At 37.2% G+C, this 19,881-nt stretch overlaps 1 protein-coding gene across 1 annotated transcript in view; it reads right to left on the bottom strand.

Annotated features, from left to right (window-relative positions):
* Window positions 1-3,891: 3,891 nt before the first annotated feature.
* Window positions 3,892-19,881, bottom strand: part of HCRTR2 (hypocretin receptor 2) — a 42,140-nt gene continuing 26,150 nt past the window's right edge. The window contains exons 4-8 of the mRNA XM_075497282.1: window positions 15,206-15,321; window positions 8,579-8,799; window positions 7,063-7,184; window positions 5,749-5,949; window positions 3,892-4,085 (exon numbers count right to left, since the gene is read on the bottom strand). Coding sequence (XP_075353397.1) covers window positions 3,892-4,085; window positions 5,749-5,949; window positions 7,063-7,184; window positions 8,579-8,799; window positions 15,206-15,321 — 854 coding nt within the window. The remainder of the gene's footprint in view (window positions 4,086-5,748; window positions 5,950-7,062; window positions 7,185-8,578; window positions 8,800-15,205; window positions 15,322-19,881) is intronic.

The following is a 19,881-nucleotide window of genomic DNA, read 5'->3' as shown; positions in this document are numbered from 1 at the left end:
GGTGGAGTGGGGGAGAAATTATCTTGCAGTAACTGTGACTGCAGGGCACAAGCTTACAAGTTGTTGTCACTACAGTGACAACAGGAACGGAGAAGGAGGTCAGGATATCAGACCTCCAAGACTGTGAAACATGTTGAGAGGCAAAGTACCAGAGTGATGGCGGCACAACAATTTATGTATGCAGGAACAAATATGTTGTGATTTAAACTCTATGTCTAATGATGCTATGACCAAGCAGAAACAATGGCATGAGAATGTCATTTCTATGCTCCTGAGTTGCTAGTGGAAATATTAGAATACCAAAGCAGCTAGAGGTAACAAAACCCAATTAAAGCACAGCTTTCAGATAATTTTCAATATTTATAGACTGGATAAGAAATGCTTATTCCTCACCTGGCTTTTTTTGATGGATAAGAAGCCCAGAAGCTTCTTTAAGATGCTTTAATTTCTGTCACATGCAAAAGGCATTAAATTCCATATTGCTCTTAAAATCTTACCCTGTCTTCTCACAGCCATTTCTATCTCCATTAATATCCGTTGCTCGCTACTGGGTTTATCTTTACTGAAAACTCCCAGTGCTTATTTTCATTCAAAAATAAATCCAGCTGGATATTATTTTGAATGTATCCAAATATTTGGATCATTTGGAGTAAAAGGTCCTAGAACTGGCAAAAAGCCCTTCACCACTTTACACAGGTAAACAACAGATTTTTTAAATTCCTATGAAGATTTTCTAATGAAATGGTGCCTGAAAACATATCTGAGCTAAAGAAGAAAATGCCCAGGTATTTCTCAAATTTTGTAAAACTAAAGAAATAAATACGTATGAATATTTTAAGAAAAAATATTTATTTCAAAAAATCAGAAATTTTTGAATGAAAAATCATTTCATCAAAATAACAAAATCTTTAGCTTGATAGCCATATTTAACCAATCTTTAGCTTGATAACCATATTCTCTTGCAAGTTAACACTTTCTACCTATCCTTAGAATTTCAAATCTTAGATATACTCTGATTGTATCACTTGTGTCTCAAAGACATGTTATTTACTCAACAAAAATCTGGCCAGAGAAAAACCCAGAATCATTTGTCAATGAATGTCTCATCTTTTATTTATAGTCTCCACACAAAAAGTACTGTTAAGTTAAAGTTATGGCTAAAAGAAATTGCTCGGAATGTTGGAATATTTTAATTGTGGGGATCTAAGTGAAAATAAGAAAAGAGAACAAAGAGAACAAAAGAGAAATTTTTATCTTACAGAAGAGAAAATTAATGCCAGAACTTCCATTTCTAACATGTCACAGGAGACCTACAGGAGCCAAAAACTGCCAATGACCTTTAGTGGTGTTCTTACCTCAGATTAACTAACACAATTTATCCCATTGGCATTAAGGTAGCAGGAAAAAGAAGACAATTTGTGTTGGCAGGTGGTATTCAACCCCCCTTTAGAAAGATGCTACTTACGTTTTTTCCACGAGCATCACTAACATTACTATTTTAGTTGTTTGTTAGGTGGCCCAAGTTAGAAATACTGTACCCTTTCCCTCCCCGTTCATCCCACAGGGATCTGGGCAACACACCTGACAAAGTGTGAGAATTTTGCTGGTCTTCCACAGTCACCCGTGACCTTTTATGTTTGAAAAAAATACATACCCCCCCTTTTATACCAACAAAGTTTTCTTAGGTAACCATTTACTTTCTACATGTTTACTCTCTCTTCAAGAAGAAGCTAAAAATACATTTTCTGAAAGGAAAGTATAGGTTTGCAAAATTTTGACACAATGGATATTTTTCAGCAGTGGGTTGAGGCAACTTTTTATGGCACAATTAAATGATCACTGATAATTATTTTGCAGCTAGATTACTATACTGGTTTTTAACTTTTTGACTTTTTATTTACTTGTATCAGAACAAAAGAAAAAATTTGAAGACTTCAAATTCCATTCTCCCATTTCTGTAATGTTTTAATTCAGCAGCTGTTTGTCCAATAATTTCAAATTATATAGAAAAACTGTATCTTGTTCCACAGAGTTTAAGAATACTACATTTTCTGTGGCTGAAGAGCAAAAATAGCCACCTAATGACAAAGGAATTGCAACAGCTATGAAACCAAATCCTTTCACAAGGATGTACTTTCCACAATTATTTGGATTTTCTTTTCTTAGAAGAGACAAAGTAAAATAATTTCTTGAAATAACAATGACATAATAGCTATACTCAAAAATTAAGCTTACAAATAGGAAAATAAGAATTCCTATGATTTTATTTGATGTTTAAACATTCTTTCCATTTATGTATTTCTCCTTATTCTTTTTTTAATAGAAAAAGAATATTCTCCTTTTTCTAATAGAAAAAGAAAACTTTAATATATAAACAAATGCAAAAGTTTTCCTCTCACTTTACACCAGTGTAAACTAGGAGTAATTGCAACAATGTCAAGTAAAACAGCTGTTGGGGAAGGCTAAAGCATAGAGTGATTAAGCACTTCATAAAACTACTGCTGTCACGATAGACAGTACATTGCATGACATTCGGTCAAAGTAAAACCTAGAAAAAATATTTACATAAGTTAATCAAATAACACCTTGTCTGTGAATAATTGGCTTTTCAGAAACATTTGAACGTGTGGGAATGTCTGCTTTCTATGTCAAATGCTTTTTACTGAAAAACAAGTCCTCCCTCCCATCTTACCCTTCCTTTTGAAAAATCTTAACTGAAATGCAAGAATAGTGCCACATGGAGATTGTAGCTGAGGTTCTTATAGATCAGCTTCTTTCTAACCAATAGGCCACGTTCTCCTAGCAGACTAAGTCTCCAGTGATGCACCATCTTTGTTCATTAAGAAGAAAAATAACAATGCATGGTAGGAAGCCCCAGGCCAGGGAGCTTATCCCATAAATGAAAAATGGATAAGTGAGTACTTGATCTACTGGTCCAATGAGATATCAACTCTATAATTTCCAGAGAGAAACATTTTATTTTAATTGTTGGAAAGTCAACATTTTCTTGGCGTATAAATATGTTAATTGTTTGTATCATTAGTATTAAATGGCAGCTGAGAGAGAAATCGTGAAAGCAAGCAAGATAACCAAAGTTTTCTATTTTAAAGATCCTCAGAGATCTTCTGGAGCAACATTTGCAGACGTTATTGATTAAATGAGCTACCAAAGTTAAAATGTCCTGTCCTTCAGGGGTGCTGACACTTGTTATTCCTATTGGCCTGAGTAGGAATTTTGAGCTTATAGCACCTTTAAGCATCATGTAAGTTTTATTTAAGTAGTTATTTTTTAGGCACTGGAGTCTGAAGAAAAAAAATAATTGGCTATTTAGTGTAATCTTATGAAAACATGTGTGACTTGCAGCACTTTGGGTTCACATCTTAGAAACATGTCTGTGCTTAGAAAAGTAGCCTGGAATCTCCCCAAATCAATCTGAAGTGAAAGTTCCATAAAGAACGTAGAATTTACTACAAATGCATCAGCAGAAAAAGAAGTGCAAAGTAATTCCAGAATATCACTAGTGCATAAGTAAGCATTCCTTGTAAATAAGTCACTCATTTATAGAAACAGGATATAAATAAATGATGTTTGAGACTTCTTTCAAATACTTAGAGTTCTTTATATGATGCATTTTAGAACATTCCACAGCATCTAAAATATATAAAAATAAATACCTACAGTATTTACAAAGTATGATACAATCCAATCTTTAAAAAGACTTGTAAAGACATGTTCTTTAGCTCATACTGAGGTAAGTAGGTTTCTGTAAGACTGAGAAGAAATAGGAGAGGCAGTCATTTTGAAGGAATCCTTTTGTCCAGTTGTTGTAGTCTGTAACACAGCCAAAAGCATGTGCCATTCTGTGGTGGTCTTACATGTATTGAGCCAAAGTCATCCTTGCTGTAACTCCATCGCAGTAAGTTTAGTTATGCTAGGGACGAATTTTTCCCACTCTACATTCTCTGTGTTGACAGTGTCTTCTGCAGAAACTCTCACAGCTTCATCTAAATTTGAAGTCATGTTCATCCCTGGTATGTGGAGATGCAGTTCCACTGATTTCAGTGGGCTGAGTGTAGCTGGGATACCTGTAAGATAAAATAAAGATTTTAAGATTACTTTACTGTTTGTATCAGGTAGCTGACTGGCTCACCCTGTGATTGTCACTCTCTGAACACTATGCAGGTGATGATCTATTAACAAAATGGTCTGCCAGAAAATGTTCCAAATTGCACTTGCAAATTTTAAGTGAAGACTTCTTGACTGAAGTCTAAGGGGATTTCTGATGCATAAATCTTTATTTTCTTACTTTTAAACATTTTTAATGTGTTCTACTACTTATTTAATATGCATTATTTGGTAAATTGCACTGTGGCTCCTTATCCAGATGCCACTAAGACCAGCAGAGCACTACAGCTTCCTGTGTACAAGTCAATCATAGAATCATAGAACGGTTTGGGTTGGAAGAAACCTTTAAAGATCATCTAGTCCAACCCGCCTGCAATGAGCACAGGACAGGCAGGGAGAAGAGAATGGTGACAAATAATCGATATAGAGTAAAACATCATCTACAGCCATGCTGTCATCTGGGTTTCATGGCTGTGACCTTGCTTGTGCCTTACATATAGGAATGGCAACACTACTGGAGCAGAGCAAGCTGAATTCAGGAAAAAAAACATTCCTTCTATAGTAAGTGAAAAGAACAGACATCTTCAGAGGTAATTTATTTAATTCTTTTCAGATATATATTTTAGGAACAGATTAGCTGTCCTTGGAGATACCAATTTCTCTGTTATCAATATATAGCTTATATAGTCCTAGCCTATAGTGTCTGAGATAACTTCTAGACAACCAATGTTCACATCCCTAGGAGAGAAGGGATGAATCCTGTACTTGTAGTTCCTTGCAAAGTCCTGCTGGGATATAACATATAATGTAATGAGAAATATCAAATAATAAATTATATGCCATTTTCCATCTATTCACAAAGCTAGGAAATTGCACAGTCATTTCAGTGTTTACCCAGAATTGGGAAAGCTTGAACAACTTCTGCCTTTCATTTCAGACTGTGTTAATTTGTTTATCAACCTTGTATTGGAGAAAAATCAAGAGTGGCTTCCCAGCTGTTCCTGAATACACAGAATAACCCACCCAACAGGAAAAAGAACAGAAAATGTGAGAAAAGAAATTAATGTGAATTTCTTATTTGATCAGCCCAACTCACATGAGTAAGCAGACCATTTGAAATACTCAAGGACATTCAGGTAGTTCAATCTGTACACCCAATTTTGGTTATAATATTTGTTATAGAATAGACCACAACTTCAGAGAATTAGCTCTGAGTAGAATATAGCTGTTTATAAACACATTGCAACTGCAGGGAAAATTATTTTCATACTTTCAGGTACCTGTTCTTTATTTACTTAGGAGCCTAAAGGAAGTAGGGATCCAAAGAAAATATTTATATAAAAGATGATTACCTTACCCCCTCCCCAATTGCAACTCAACTTTTGAAATAAATGAGATGAAATTTTGTTTCATCAATATATCACCAAAGTTGTAGCATATTCTATAAAATATTTCTTGTAGGTTACTTTTCTTACAGTTGTAAGAAATTAATTAATTGTAAACACCCTTCTCATTGCATTGTGCTCATATTCAAATATCGTTGTATGCACAGTTAAATTTTACTTTCACAGCATCAAAAGACATAGGGACAAGTATACTACCAGTGGGTAATAGGTGCAGTACCATTTGCTGGAATTGTGTTTATGTTGGTCAATACAACGTGTTCTGAAAGTTTTGAAACGTTATCAAAATTGCTGATCTGAGTGGTCAAAGATTTCCGACTCTCTGTACTGGCACGACCTCTGGTGAGCCGTTCATCATGGTGACTGCGAATGCCAAAGATGCAACAAGAAAATGCTGCCTTAAATTCTTCTCTAAATTTCCCTGTCAACCACAAAAAAGTCTCATGAAAAAATTGTACTATAAACCGTGTTTCAACAAACTTTATAGATTAGAAAAAAGCAGCTAGCTAAAGCAAAATTAACCCAACACACACAGATGTTCTTCTAATGGAGAAGTAGGAAATTACAATTTCAACATCTTGGAGAAAGACAGAAAAAATATAACCTTGTAAGAAGATATGTGAGGTATGGTATGAAACCTGAATTATTCTTGGCTAGACAGAATGGACAAACTAGAATGATTTATGAAATCATGTCATGGATAGTCTGTTGATTAATAACATATCTAACAAAAACAAGTAATTGAGCAATCGTAGGCTTAAATGACTGAATCATTACTTGACATGTGAAATGAGCGGGCATGGCTAATTTGTATTTCATCTTGAATACATTTTAAAAGAAGATTCAAAGTGTTTGACAGTCCATTAGTCTGCTTTTGGGGCTCAGGGGAAATGGTTCAAATCATCCTCACAGTACACACCACAAAAAAACTACAGTGAGGAAATGTGTAGTGAGGATCAACAGACTTTTGCCTCCTTGTATTTAGCTGTAATACCCCCAGTTTAGGTCCTGATTCTGCTGCCCATAGCCAAATAAGACAAATACAAAATAAGACAAATCTATACTAGTAAGTAAACAGCATCCTGGCTCGTTCTTTGGCCTTGAACCTACTTGGCACAGTCTGGTCATGCAAGTACTATTAAAGACTCACAGCATCCAAAACCCAATACCTGCATATAAAATGCCAACTGGGGACAGCCCCTGGCCTGTGCTACCTCCCAGACAGTATACAGGGAATGTTTAGGGGAATGGTAATTGTTTCAGACCAGAGTCATGCCAGGGACTTCTTTACCAAATTAATGGCATGGACAGTCAAATTCAAGCACTTGGACTCAGGCCCTGGCACTGTTTAGTTTAGTTATAGGTAGATAGCCTGAAGGTAATGGGATACTTCAGGCAACTTGTTCCAAGAAGAGGACCTAGCTCCCACCAGAGGAGCTGGGCTGATGTTACATAGTCATTAATCTTATTTGCTATATGACTCATTACATTCAAACTATACATTAAACTTGAATTCTCAGTAACTGTAACTTACCGCTGAGGAAGTTATAAATAATAGGATTGGCTGCACTGTTTGCATACACAAGCCAGTGTGAGAATGTGAACCAGGCGTATACAGTTTCTCTGTCATCGGCATGATTAAACATCCCGAAAACCCTACCGAAAAAGAAAAGCAAACCTGAAAGATGGCAAAATTAGAAATCATATAAAAGGATTTGGCAACTTCTAGCCTAATTTTATCTCTGACGACCTATTTGCTGTATCACAGAAAAGCTGATTCAACAGTGCTCACTTTCTTGAGAGAATAAAGTCCTCTCCCCATCCCTCAGCCTCCTGTCTTGGTGGTTTAGCACAACAGAGACCATCAGTACTTTACTTTGCAATGGTGCAGATAAATGACTTTTCTGCTAAGTAACCAAAATCACCTGGTGTCAAGTAAGTCACAAAAAGATGGGAAAAGTTGCTTTTGACCTCTTCATGTCATTGAGGTTCCTGGCTTTAGGTCCACTCTCCAATAAACAGGGGCTCTGGAATTGGAAAGGCACTGAACTGGCCCCCAAACTGAGGCCACAGTAGCAGCTTCTGTCCTCCAGAGAAACCTGCTTTGCCCAGATTCCTCACACCTAACTTTTGCTATTTAAGTGAAAATCTACCTATGGGCCTGCTCTGCTATTGCAGTTGAGGCAGCCTGTGTAGTTCCTCTGTGGTTCAGATTGTAGGTGGCCTGAACTGCCTTCTGGAAATACTTCTTTCTCTCCACATTGCCTACTAAGGGATCTGAGGATGAAAAGTACTTAAATTAGGCCTCAAGAAAGTGCCAGAATTGCATGGGATGTATTTAAGCCTTCATATCCAACTAGAAACTACTCCTTAAAAACTAAAATGTTCCTCAAGCACCAATAAAAGGCTGGTTATTTTTTAGGATATTCAAATCTTGTGCTATATGTCATTATTTATCAGTATTCCAGAGGTCTCATGAGTTATAACTATATCAATGCCTTAGCCTGTCAGCCACTGTACAAAAACCAGAGTGTAAACAATTATGTCTCAAATGAACAGGAGAGAAAAGGATAAATAAGTAAAATAAAGCTTCATAGGCAAACTAAAGGGTTAGCCTAAGGTCTCGGAATTGTACATGATGGGGCTTGGGTTTGAACCCAGCATTTCACAATCCCCAGGGCCAAGCCACAACACAACACTCTCCTGCTAACCTTCAGCTGCTGCTTTAGGTAAATGCACTTCCATGGGTGCATTTACAGCAAACAAGCTGTAATCCCATGTAAATGAGAGGTTTTAATGATGAGATAGGTTAGATCATTTTCATGAGGAAGAGCTTGCTAATAAGGGTTCCACAATCTGGCCTTTAGTTTAAATACTACACATAGGTTAGATATATTTTTTCTTGCAAGTGTATGATTCAATTTCTTTATCATGAAATAAGTAAGCTTCTCTTTCAAAAGTATCTGCCAGAATAAGAGGAATTTAGTAACAGAGGATTGTTTTTGGACAGAAAGCTTTACCAAGTGTTTATATTTTGGGATAAACTTTACCTTTTCAAGACATTGAGGATGCTAATTGGTAGATAGCAAAGTGCAAAAACCAGGAGGACGACCATTAGCATACGTGCTGTTTTCCTTCTTGCACGAATCTGTTTTATTTCAGCTGCCACGGCGCTGATCTTTGACTTTGTTGATTGTCCCAGCCCTCGGGGCTGGGCTGAGGACTGCAGAGGCTTCCATTTTTTCTGAACAACAGAAGAAGTTCCCGGGATCTAAAAAAGACAAAATAAGGGGCACTTTGAAAAACTAGCACTGTGGGTAGCTGTAACAAGACAAATAGACATGTTGACATACACAATGTAAGCTTACAGGGTGAAGTATTCTTTTTTATTACATTAATTGATGTAGCTGGAAGAAACAAACCAGATTTCAGACACACTTGAAGGTCTGCATAAAAATTTGTGTTTTATCCAAATATATCAACTGGTGTATTAAAATTGTCTTTACTTCCCAAATACCTTGCATTGCTTGTCTCTGCAGACTATCACACTTACCAACACTACTACTGCCGTTATGCTGCTATAAAGTTCTATATTAAATGTTTTCTTGTATGGCAGAGTAGTCTATTCCATTAATATGCTACTAATTTAAGATACTAAACAGCTTTTCAGCATCGGAAAACAAGGATTTAAAGCCTACATAGTTTTAAGTGCCATAAAACTTCCAAATATGCAATCTAGATGACAATGAAGCAGCTAAAGAAATCACAGCTGAAGTGTGGATCTCCCTGCAAAGCTCTTCAAAACTGAATGTATATACAGTGATGAATAGAGGGGAATCATGGAAGACTGCCAAGACATAGGAAGAATTAGGTTAGCCACAGACACCTTGCAACAGGTAGATGTAGCACCATGCTATTAAAAGAAAAATCTCGGGTTTTGTTTTCTGTGCCCTCACATAAGCCAAGTCAAATAAAGCAATTTTGCTTCAGCTCTTCAAAATTATTTCCTGCCTGCAGCCAAATGTGAAAGACTAGAGATGGCAAGGACTTTCTCAGAGAACTCTATTACAATGACATTTATTATGTTTTCAATGTTATACATTGTGAAAACCTTTTGAGTAGAAATATAGCTTTATTCATGTGTAGTGCAATTGTCTGCAGTGTGACTAGTCTCATGAGTGTAAAATAATTCTTGTTTAAAAGTATCTGCAAAATTCAAATTGTCTATTGTAACATTTTAAAAATCAGGGCTTATCCACACAAACTGACCAGAAAAGAATAAAATTTTGGATATTTATGTCAGAAAAAAAGTAAGCTAAAAAGGGAATACTTGTTCTAAAATAAAAACATGCACATTCAGAATTGTTCTAGAATATCTATTATGTTGTTTGGGGGGAGCGGGGGGATGAATAGCTTCCTTGCACAGACAAGCCCTTAATTTAGCATTCATGTGCACCATCAAACCTGATTTACAGCTATTGGAATGTTTTGAGAAAGTTGTGTTGTAATGAACAGGAAATCAATGAAATAGAACAGGGGATACGTTACAACATTTATTTTTTACTAATGTCTCTGTGGACATAAAGCAATAAAAAACCCCGTTGCACGCACTTCTACTGTGGGTTCCCACTCATTCAGCTGAAATCAGCAGTATCAGTTTCATACCTGGAATGTCTGTCCTATTGCAAGGGATTTACCCTACTTAGCTGTGCGGTGTAGTACTGCAATGTGTCTTTGCCATGCACAACTGAGATAATATGCTGTCTGAGATTCTGACTCTGGCGTATCAGGGGTGCTTTGATATTCTGTTCGTCTAACTTTGAAGCAGAAGCTTTTCTTTCCTTTTCAGTCATATTGAGTTACCATGTTGTAGCAAGAACTGGAGAAGGAAGCAGAGAAATTCAGCCAAATCTCTCCCTCCTGATTATACCAAAGATTCACTTTAAGAAATCAGTGACCAGCTTTCCTGGTAGCTAGATGAAATTTAGATGAAGAGAAACATTATCTCGTCTCAAAATTGTGAATGGCTGTTTCTACAGATATGTTAGACATGACTGTGTACATGGTTTGTACCTCTGTGTGCAGGTAGAAGGGTCTTTTCTGGTATTTAAGCAGTCTTTAATAGCAAGAGGTGATCAAAGGTGGGACTGTACACAATGTACAATCTCACTGTACTATATATTAAATTGCTAAATCTTCAGGAGTTTGTATTGAGAACCTTTCTAAAGAACCCTATTTTCCTCAGTCTTTACCTGGCATACACTTGGGCTTTGCTACTGTTACACCAATAGGCAATAATACAGCAAGAATTTTATCAGGGAAAAAAAAAGAAGAGCTATATACACACAGATGCACCATCTAAGAGGCATAACACTTCAGAAGCGTGTGCGTGTGTGTGTGTATATACAGAAACATTTACAAATACGCATTTAGGTAAACACACATACATGTATTACAAGTGATAGGACAAGAGGAAATGGCCTCAAGTTGCGCCAGGGGAGGTTTAGACTGGATCTTAGGAAAAATTCCTTCACCGAAAGGGTTGTCAAGCATTGGAACAGGCTGCCCAGGGAAGTGGTTGAGTCACCATCCCTGGAGGTATTTAAAAGACGTGTAGATGTGGTGCTTAGGGACATGGTTTAGTGGTGGACTTGGCAGTGCCAGGTTAACAGTTGGACTTGATGATGTTAAAGGTCTTTTCCAGCCTAAATGATTCTATGATTATGTATGTACAAGTATACACATGCCAGCATAATTCATATATTTGCTTTTCAGTAACAAATGAGTCATAGAGTTAATTGTGGAGAATTTGTGTAATTCCAATGATTCACTAAAAGCCCACTAGCTGTGTCCAAACAGGTACTAAAAGTTGCAGTTACTTTCTTATGCACCTTTCCTCTATTCCCTCAAATTATTATTGAAGGGTTTATAACCAGAGGAAATCTCTCCAAATGTAATAACAACTTGCACAGATTGGAAGGGTGTATTTCAGCTGCCAAAATGAAAATTGGTAGGGTTCCTAGTTATTAATATGAGTAGGCTTTAGTGTCAATGCATTTTGACATCAGTAAATCGAAGCATACAGTATGGAACTTGATAATACAAATTATGTATCTACACTTTCATCATAACTCCATTCAGTCCTATTTATTTGTTCAGAAGTTACTTTTAATCTCCTTAAAATCCGCAAGAGAACATAGCCTTCTAAATTACTACTTCCTTGCTAATAATTAAAATAAATTACTCAAAATCCCTGGTATTTGTGGCATGATTGTTCTTGTCTTTACAAAGATGAATCATTAATTCAAAGATTGTAAAGCTTATATTCAAAGATCTGCTTGAAAGACACAATCAGAAATTTTAAGAGCTGTTGCACGAAGTACGGTAAGGATAGCGTGTAAATCCATCTTATCTTTAGTCATCTGAAAATTTGCATGCACAACACACTCCATTTTAAAAAAGAACCTTTAGAAAAAGTGTAAGGCATAGAAAGCATCTACTGTTTGCTGTGTTTTTTCTATCACGTACATCTGGAAGGTTCATTGTACATTGCAATAGGTTCACTATATTTAACTGAAGTTCTGGTAAACAGCATGATTTCTTAATTGAAACTATCATCAAATAATACATTTAGAGCACTGCATTAGTTTGCTATACACGACTGATTATGGCACACCTGTTGCACTTAGAAAAATGCCTGCTGTCTACAGCCAAGTCACAGTTGATAATAGATGTGCAGTGGTTTTAATTTCACTTAGTGCAGCCTCTTATACGTAGTGCTATCATCTATGCTAGGAAAAGAGACATCTGTAATTTTGCATCATTGATAGCACTAGGCCTGTAGCAGTATTTGTCTTTTTGCCACTGAAAAAAAAGGATCATCCTAACCTTGCCAGCATGCAAGATGTACAGGGAGAAGAAATATTGTGAAGAAGAAATAGGCCAGCTAATACAGTTGGGGGGAAAAAAACCAACAAAACAGGTTGGTTTCTAGTCTTTCAACTTCTGCTCTGAATCTGAACCAGCATTTTCAAGCTACATGCAGGTTAAGAACAATTGCTTTGCATTAACTTAATTGATGGTCAGTTTGAGAGAATAGGTAGATTGTAAAGAAAGTACAGAAGAGAATGCTAAGAAGGAATATGGTGGTAAGGTCATTGGGTGCTACAGGGCAGATAACTATTCAGCAATGCAGAGAATCTTAGAGCTACATTAGACTGAACTTAATTTCAAAACTAACTGAGCAAAGCCTTTGTTCTGGTGAAGAGTCCCCTCAAATTGTACAGGTTAAATTTTACCTTCAAACTATCTTGCTATTTAGTCTTATAAATGTAAGACATTAAAACCAAAAATATTAACTTAAACAGCAAGATAAACAGCAACTCTGGTTTAACCTAATCTGAGTAGAAGTGAGAATAATTGCTGTTATGATGTATGGATGATAACAAAATGCCTTAAAGCAGATTTGGTTTTTCCTATGTTTTAGTTATTTACAAGAGATATGCTTTGTCAGTATAAGATTTGATTTTTACTTTTAACATATGTATATTTAGAAATCTAAAGTCTACTTGTGATTTCTCTGATGCATCAGTTTGAACTGCATGAAAAATGCTCCTGATGTGGCAGATATTATGCCCTGGCCAGGACAGCCTCAAATTTGGATGGTATCAGACATAATGGTGAGAAAGAAATGATACATGCCCCTATCTTGATGGAAATGTTAGCCATTGTTAGAGCCATTTGAGAGGACAGGAGAGGGAATATATCTTGCATCATGTCTTCAACGGGATGAGTTTATTGTCCTTTACAGAATGGCAGGGCAGGGGGTGGCAGAGGACTACAGCTATAGATAAATCCCAGACAAAGCAGAAGACAGCAGAGAGAACTGTAGACTGATGCATGACAGATTACAGGTCACACCCAGAAAAGGATTCTCAAGCTGACACCACTTCAAATTGTTGGAGGGGGAAAAACTTTCCTGAAAAAATTCACATCATTTTTGCCACTTCAATTCAAACGTTCTTTGTGTGTTTGCTTGCTTGGTGGTTTTTTGTTTAGTATTTCTGTTTTCTTTCCTGTATTTTTAATTTGAATCTTGAAAAAACAGATGTTCACATTAGAAATCATGCCAATTATTTGTCGATAATTCATATCGAATATTACTGACAACAGCCAGCTTCACATCAGGCAATTCCAGTCTCACAGTTCTGATAGCTGGACTTTCTAGTCTAACTTTTGTTCAGATTGGACCTGCTATGAACCTGAGATTTTGTACAATGAAAAATAAAAATAAATAAAAATAAATAAAAATAAATAAAAATAAAAATAGTACAGACTACTAACAAAATGAGAAGGTCAATCCTAACTTTTGACTGCTACAGGAGATTTTAGCAGTATACATAAGGTCACCTAAGGTATTTTGGTAAGCATTTCAGATACAATGGGAGATATCTTTCTTCTGCCTATAATAAATCTTTCTGTTGCCTTTTTCTCTCTTTCTCTCCCTCTAAGCCCTTCATAGACCTGAGCAAGAAAGGGTTTACATTCAGCCTGACTGCCTTAATTTTTTAATGCCTCTCTGTGCCTATCCAAGGTGGCTGTAAGCCAGCAGAGTCACTGAACCTGGGAACAGTGCTGGATGTAAAAATCCAAGTCCTAAGTGACAACAAGTCCAAGTCCTAAGTCCCCACACAGGTTTGAATCCTGCCGACTATGCCAATTTGTCGTGAATGAGTGATTTAGAACGCTTAAAAAATCCCTGTCAAAGGTATTAGCATAAGTGATTTTAATATGATTTATAAAAGTGTGACTTAACAAAGTTCAATGGCAAGTTTCATTCTATTAATTACTGCATGGAAGAAACATACACAGGAAAATTGGGTTACACTCGAGCTAAAATGATTCACAGAGAGACTGAGGATACAAAAGGGTTCGGAGAACCCTCCATTTGAGTCACGAGGTTCAGAATAGACCCCCTTGCTTTCTAAACTCCTGATCAGACTTGGACAACAGTTTATGTTTAAGGGATTATATATGCAAAATGTATCAATTCAGCAGGCAATCAAAGTTACCAAGACAAAGTCAATGTTACCATACTACAAGGTTATGCACGATATTGGTCACTTACCAAAGATCTGCTGCTGGTAAAAGGTCTCTCTGCCTCAAGGAGCAACCTTGAGAGGTGTCCCAGCTCAAGGGGAGATCACCGCCATGCAGCCACGCTGCCTGGCAGGGAGAGCTCAAAAAAAGCTCACTTTGGCTGTCATATGTATAGCTAAGTGGTTGGCTAGTAGTCAAATTACATGCGATAGGAAAGGTATGCATGAGGCTCCTTGTACCCACAACTTTCTTTGTTCCTTGATAAACGAGACTTGGAAAAGCCACCCGCTATTCATGTGTCAATTGCATGATCGGTGTTCCAAGCTCATATGCATCGATGCTCACTGTGCCACTCAGCTTCTTTGGGGGTTCTCAGAGAACACATCGGGACCAGAGAAGTTCTTGGCCCCGCCATGGCTCAGGCCTTTACCTCCTTTGGAGACTGTACCAAACTACTGCTAATTTAGTTAAGAGATCGAGTGCATCCGTCACACAAGCATATAGAGAAGAAAGTTGTACGTAGGAATCTGCACACAGTCACAACAGCAAGCAAATAGAGCTAGTGTTAAGTGACTTACCTGGCGACACCACAGCTTTCGAAATATTTGCAAATAGGCCAACACCATAAGACACAGTGGTGCCATGTATGTCACCAGGAAAAAGCATGTGTGATACATTTTGGGGTAAACCTCAGCTGGAAAGAGAATTCAAATAGGAAAAGAGTATTTAAATATACATACATTTCAAAATCACTTTAAGCCAAATTATTCCTATAGATATGCATGTGTTTTTCAAACATAATAGGTTATAATGGAAGATGTATCCAATAATATTATGGTCAGGATTGATTTTTAATCACTTCTATATACATTCTGTTTCTATTATAAACATGCTTTTATCTCAAGCATCTCTTATATCACATTATTGCTTTCATATCACATTATTACTTTAGGTATGCAGTCTTAAGAAGTTTTGCTTTTTACTAAATCAGTAAAAGATAGAAAATTTCATTATCTAACAATAGCTAACTAATTATTGAACCTGCCTCATCTTTGAAGTATTTAACAGGTTGTGTAACTGTCTTTAGTTTTAATTCTGCAAAGGTTACTATGCATCCATGAGTAAATTGGACAGTCTCTCACCTATAAACAGAGACTGTAGACTAAAGCACACAGGATGCTGATAGGAGGAGAGACAGACATTTCTTAAATCACTTTTTGGTGGCAGAATAAACGTGATTAAGACTCAGTGATTTATTATTACAATTACATTTAAAAAAATAGAATTAATTCAGTCAAGTGCTCTAACCTTAGGAAATTTCCAAGATTATTTTTGACTCAACTTTAACAATAATGAGTTTGCTACCTCCATGTTCTAGTTTCCTGTGTATCTCTTTTCAAAAGACAACTTATGAATGTTATTTGCTTAGAGACAAACATCTTACAAGTGTTGTGAGTGTATTGTATTTTAAGAATGTTGTATAATAAGCTTCATCGTTAGATTATAGCAGCATGTGCAGTGGGTGCCTGGAAAACTTGCTTTCACTTTTGTAACATCAAATGTAGTTTGGTATTACCAAATGTTGATATTAATTGCAACTTAACATTTATGGGTGGCCTCAGAAAAGGAATGAACATTATGGAGAGTGACAATATGTAGCAGAAGAGAAACTGTGCACTCCATGAGCAGTTAGATTGCATTGTAATCCTAAGCATTGCATTTTGGCTAGAGTACAGAAGGATTGTTTATGTTAATGTCCAGAATTTCCAAATGCTTCAGGATGATAAGATCTGCAGCTGAAACTCTGTATTGATCGTAGCTTTAATAAAAAAGAAAGAAAGAAAAAAAGAGTTGCGTGAAATCAAAACAATGAGTCAAACTTATTTTCTGCCTCTTAAAGTGTCTGAGATTGTGGAACCTATCAAACAAGAGGTCCCTTTGCATGCCAGGAGAATCCCTGAGAGTTTGACTAGACAAGGAGATACAAAGACTTGGTCCATAAGTCTCACAGCAGGGAGGACTACACCATCATGTTAGCTCCAGGCTCACCCTCAAACCGAGACTCAAGTAACATCACACTCAGTGTTGGGCCTGAAAGTGCCAGCTGGTTCACCAGTTAGAAAAACTTCAGTATCAGGGAAATAGAAACTTGCTATAGCAAAATCCAGCCCATGTTCATTGCTAGCAAAGGTAATAGAGACCTTGCCATTGACATTTGACAGCTTTGATGGTTCAGGGTTCAAAAAATTCAGATGAGCAGCATTTGGCTCCTTACTTGCTCTAAAATCCCGTAGCAAATCAACTTACCAACTCCTAACTAGAAGCTGCAGCTACTAGCTCTTGTCAATGTCCCTGGGGGGGGCAGACCGTTTGGGGCAGGTTTTTTATAATTGGTGATAACTTTGGTTTGTATATTGACTGATGATCTCAAACTTGTTTTTGCATTCCAGAAAATGCAGCCTCACAGCAGTCCTGCCAGCCAGAGAAATACCGACATGCATGCTTCACAGGTGGAGAGATTAAGGAGAAACTGAGTAACGTAACTCACTGGGATCACAGAAGGTCAGAGCTGAAAGTACATTCTTTCTGCTCAGAAGGAGCTGCCACCTGCCTCATCAATGCTCTGCAGGCAGCCAGGCCCCTTTCAGGTAGAAGGACGGTACATATTTAAAAGGCCATCTGGAATTTATGGCTTCCAATTTAGCATTCCAAGTAAAGTGAAACATTAAATGAGCCCAGCTATCTACAAAGAACTGATGGACCAGGTTGGAGGAAGATCCTAACACTTGCCTTTGAAGTTTAGCCACCTGGAAAGTGCCAGCTGCTAAACATCAAAGGAAACCGGTCCCTCCTCCACCCAGGGCAAAGCCTTTTGTAGAACTTTTCCCTAAGAAGCATGACTCTGTTTAGCTTCTCAAGCCAAAGAAAAGCTTTAAAGCTGTTTGACAATCACAGCAGCAAGAAGGAGGAAGGGCTGGTTTGGGATACCGTTCATTTATCAAGTGAGTGAGTTCCAGGCTCCTTGAATGAGAACATCAATCAGTCTATGGTCCTGGTGATATATCAGCTGCCTGGCTGGGACTGCTGAACCTCTTACTGCCACGCAGAAGAGGAGAAAAGTGTCTTTGCCTTCCATGGTCACTTAATGGGCTTCAGGACAGGGGGGAGATTGTTCTTAGCTGGAGTAACCGTCTCTTTAAGAAGAAATTAATGATTCTCACATCACTGGCTGCTATTTTGCTGAAAAGAGAGAAGGGGACAAAAAGCAAACAGGTGGTCACGGGGGTTGGACTGGGGTGAGATCAGCGCTCCTACTCAGCACCAGTCATACAGTATGATTACTCCACCTGATAGAGGATCAGTATGCTAAAACAAGCCTTCTTCTGTCTGCTGCAGGGGTTATTAAACAGATTTTAAACTTTTCTAAAGCTTCCTTCTTGGCGCTGTGTTCCAGTCCCAGACTGTTTTTCAATGAAGCAAGGAGGTAGAAGATTGAAACTACAGCTTCTGGATTTTTGCCAGAATTTTACTATATTTGTGTAAATACATATATACATACATGTATACATATATGTATGTATACAAACTGAAAACAACCCAGACTCAAAAGGTTTTGATATGTCTAGCAAATGAAATATTCCCTTATGCCATAGCTGCATAATGAAGTTGGTATTCTTGACAGCTTCCCTAAGAATAGGGAAAAACAACAAGACTATCAAGTTTCTTGAGCATTAGTAGAGTCCCCAGGTTCCCCAGTCTCAGAAAGATACCTATGAGGTTTTGGAGTTACCCATATGAAGAAGCAATGAAGCTTAACGAGTATACTTTTAGAATAAAGCTTAATAAATAGGGATGTTAGGAAGTGAGTGCCCATAAGAGAGAAAATTTGACCACACAACACAATCCTGTCCAAACTATGTTCCTATGTCAGAGTACTTACAGTTAGCTAACACTAAAATTACATTTTCAAACCTGATATATTATGCTTGAGTTATCAATTCACGATAACACCAGGCATAATTTTATTATTAGCAATATTCTGACTTCTTTCTGCTTTAAAATGTCCCACAAGTTTTTCCTTAAATTCTGAACACTTCGATAAACAGGATGTATGCATGTTTCATGTAATAATGCAATTTCCAGCTATTTGTTTTCCAGAATTAAGACAATATGTTTTTGTACTATTTTATGAGTAGTCTAAGAGGAAATGGAACACAAAGTCTTCCTTTTGTTTCCATTCAACCATTTAGTTTGAGGAAAGGATTATCTCCATATTCTTTTTATCATTTGCAAAGGGGTTGGCTAATGCACTTTGGCTAACAGTCTTTTCGCGAACAGTTCTAAGAGAATGTATTTAGCTGACTTGGACACATGGTGAACTCATTTTAATATACGCTTCTTTTATTTTGGCACTTTATCATCAAATTCAGCACATAGAAATTACAGACTATTATAGAACTGTGGCCAACACTGGCTCCTTAAGTGAGCCTGCATAGGTCACATGTTGGATCCTTCTGCATTCCCAAATAAAATATTGTTATTAGACAGTACTCAAAATGAAAAACCCTCAGCCTAGAATTGGCAATGAGTTTTATATTCAGGAATGCCAGAAGCAATTAAAAAGAAATTGAGCCCTGTTTTAGGCTGAACTATTGCTCCATTTGCAGTCACTGGCAGCTTTCCAACAGCATGCTTGAAATCTTATTAGTCAGGGTGGCCACTATTTGCTCACCGTTAAGAAGCCCAGGTGTCACAGTGCTGATCAGACCTTCCTTCTAGACACTCATCAGACTTGTACAGATTTCAGGAGCTGGACCTAAGTCTGGGTAGGGTACAGTGCTGTCTCCTGCTTTGGCATCTCTGACATTTTCCTGGACATGGCTTCCCGTTAGTCCTCCATAGCACCTCATGTTTCAGTGGCCCTAAGTTCCCAGAATTAGAATAGACTTCCAAAACACTTTGGAAAGTGTCATTAAGCACCCCCTTTTTGCAGTCCCAACCTTGACAATTCACAGTTTAACATTCTTGGGACATATGGTGTACAGGATGGTCTGCAAAGATTTCAACAGACGTACCCTAATTTTAGGCAGCATAAACTATATGCAGTTCTAAACAAAGCAGTAAACACCCAAATATAATCCCTTTCCTCTAAATTGACTCTCCTATAGGATTTGTTCAGGGCCTCTTGAGTGTGTGCAGTATCTACATGTCCACTTTCTCTTTGCAAATATAGCTTATTCATAGGAACATGAAT

This window comes from Mycteria americana, chromosome 3 (genome assembly GCF_035582795.1).
Source record: "Mycteria americana isolate JAX WOST 10 ecotype Jacksonville Zoo and Gardens chromosome 3, USCA_MyAme_1.0, whole genome shotgun sequence".
Classification (NCBI taxonomy): Eukaryota; Metazoa; Chordata; class Aves; order Ciconiiformes; family Ciconiidae; genus Mycteria; species Mycteria americana.
This window is presented reverse-complemented; position numbering and strand designations above follow the sequence as displayed.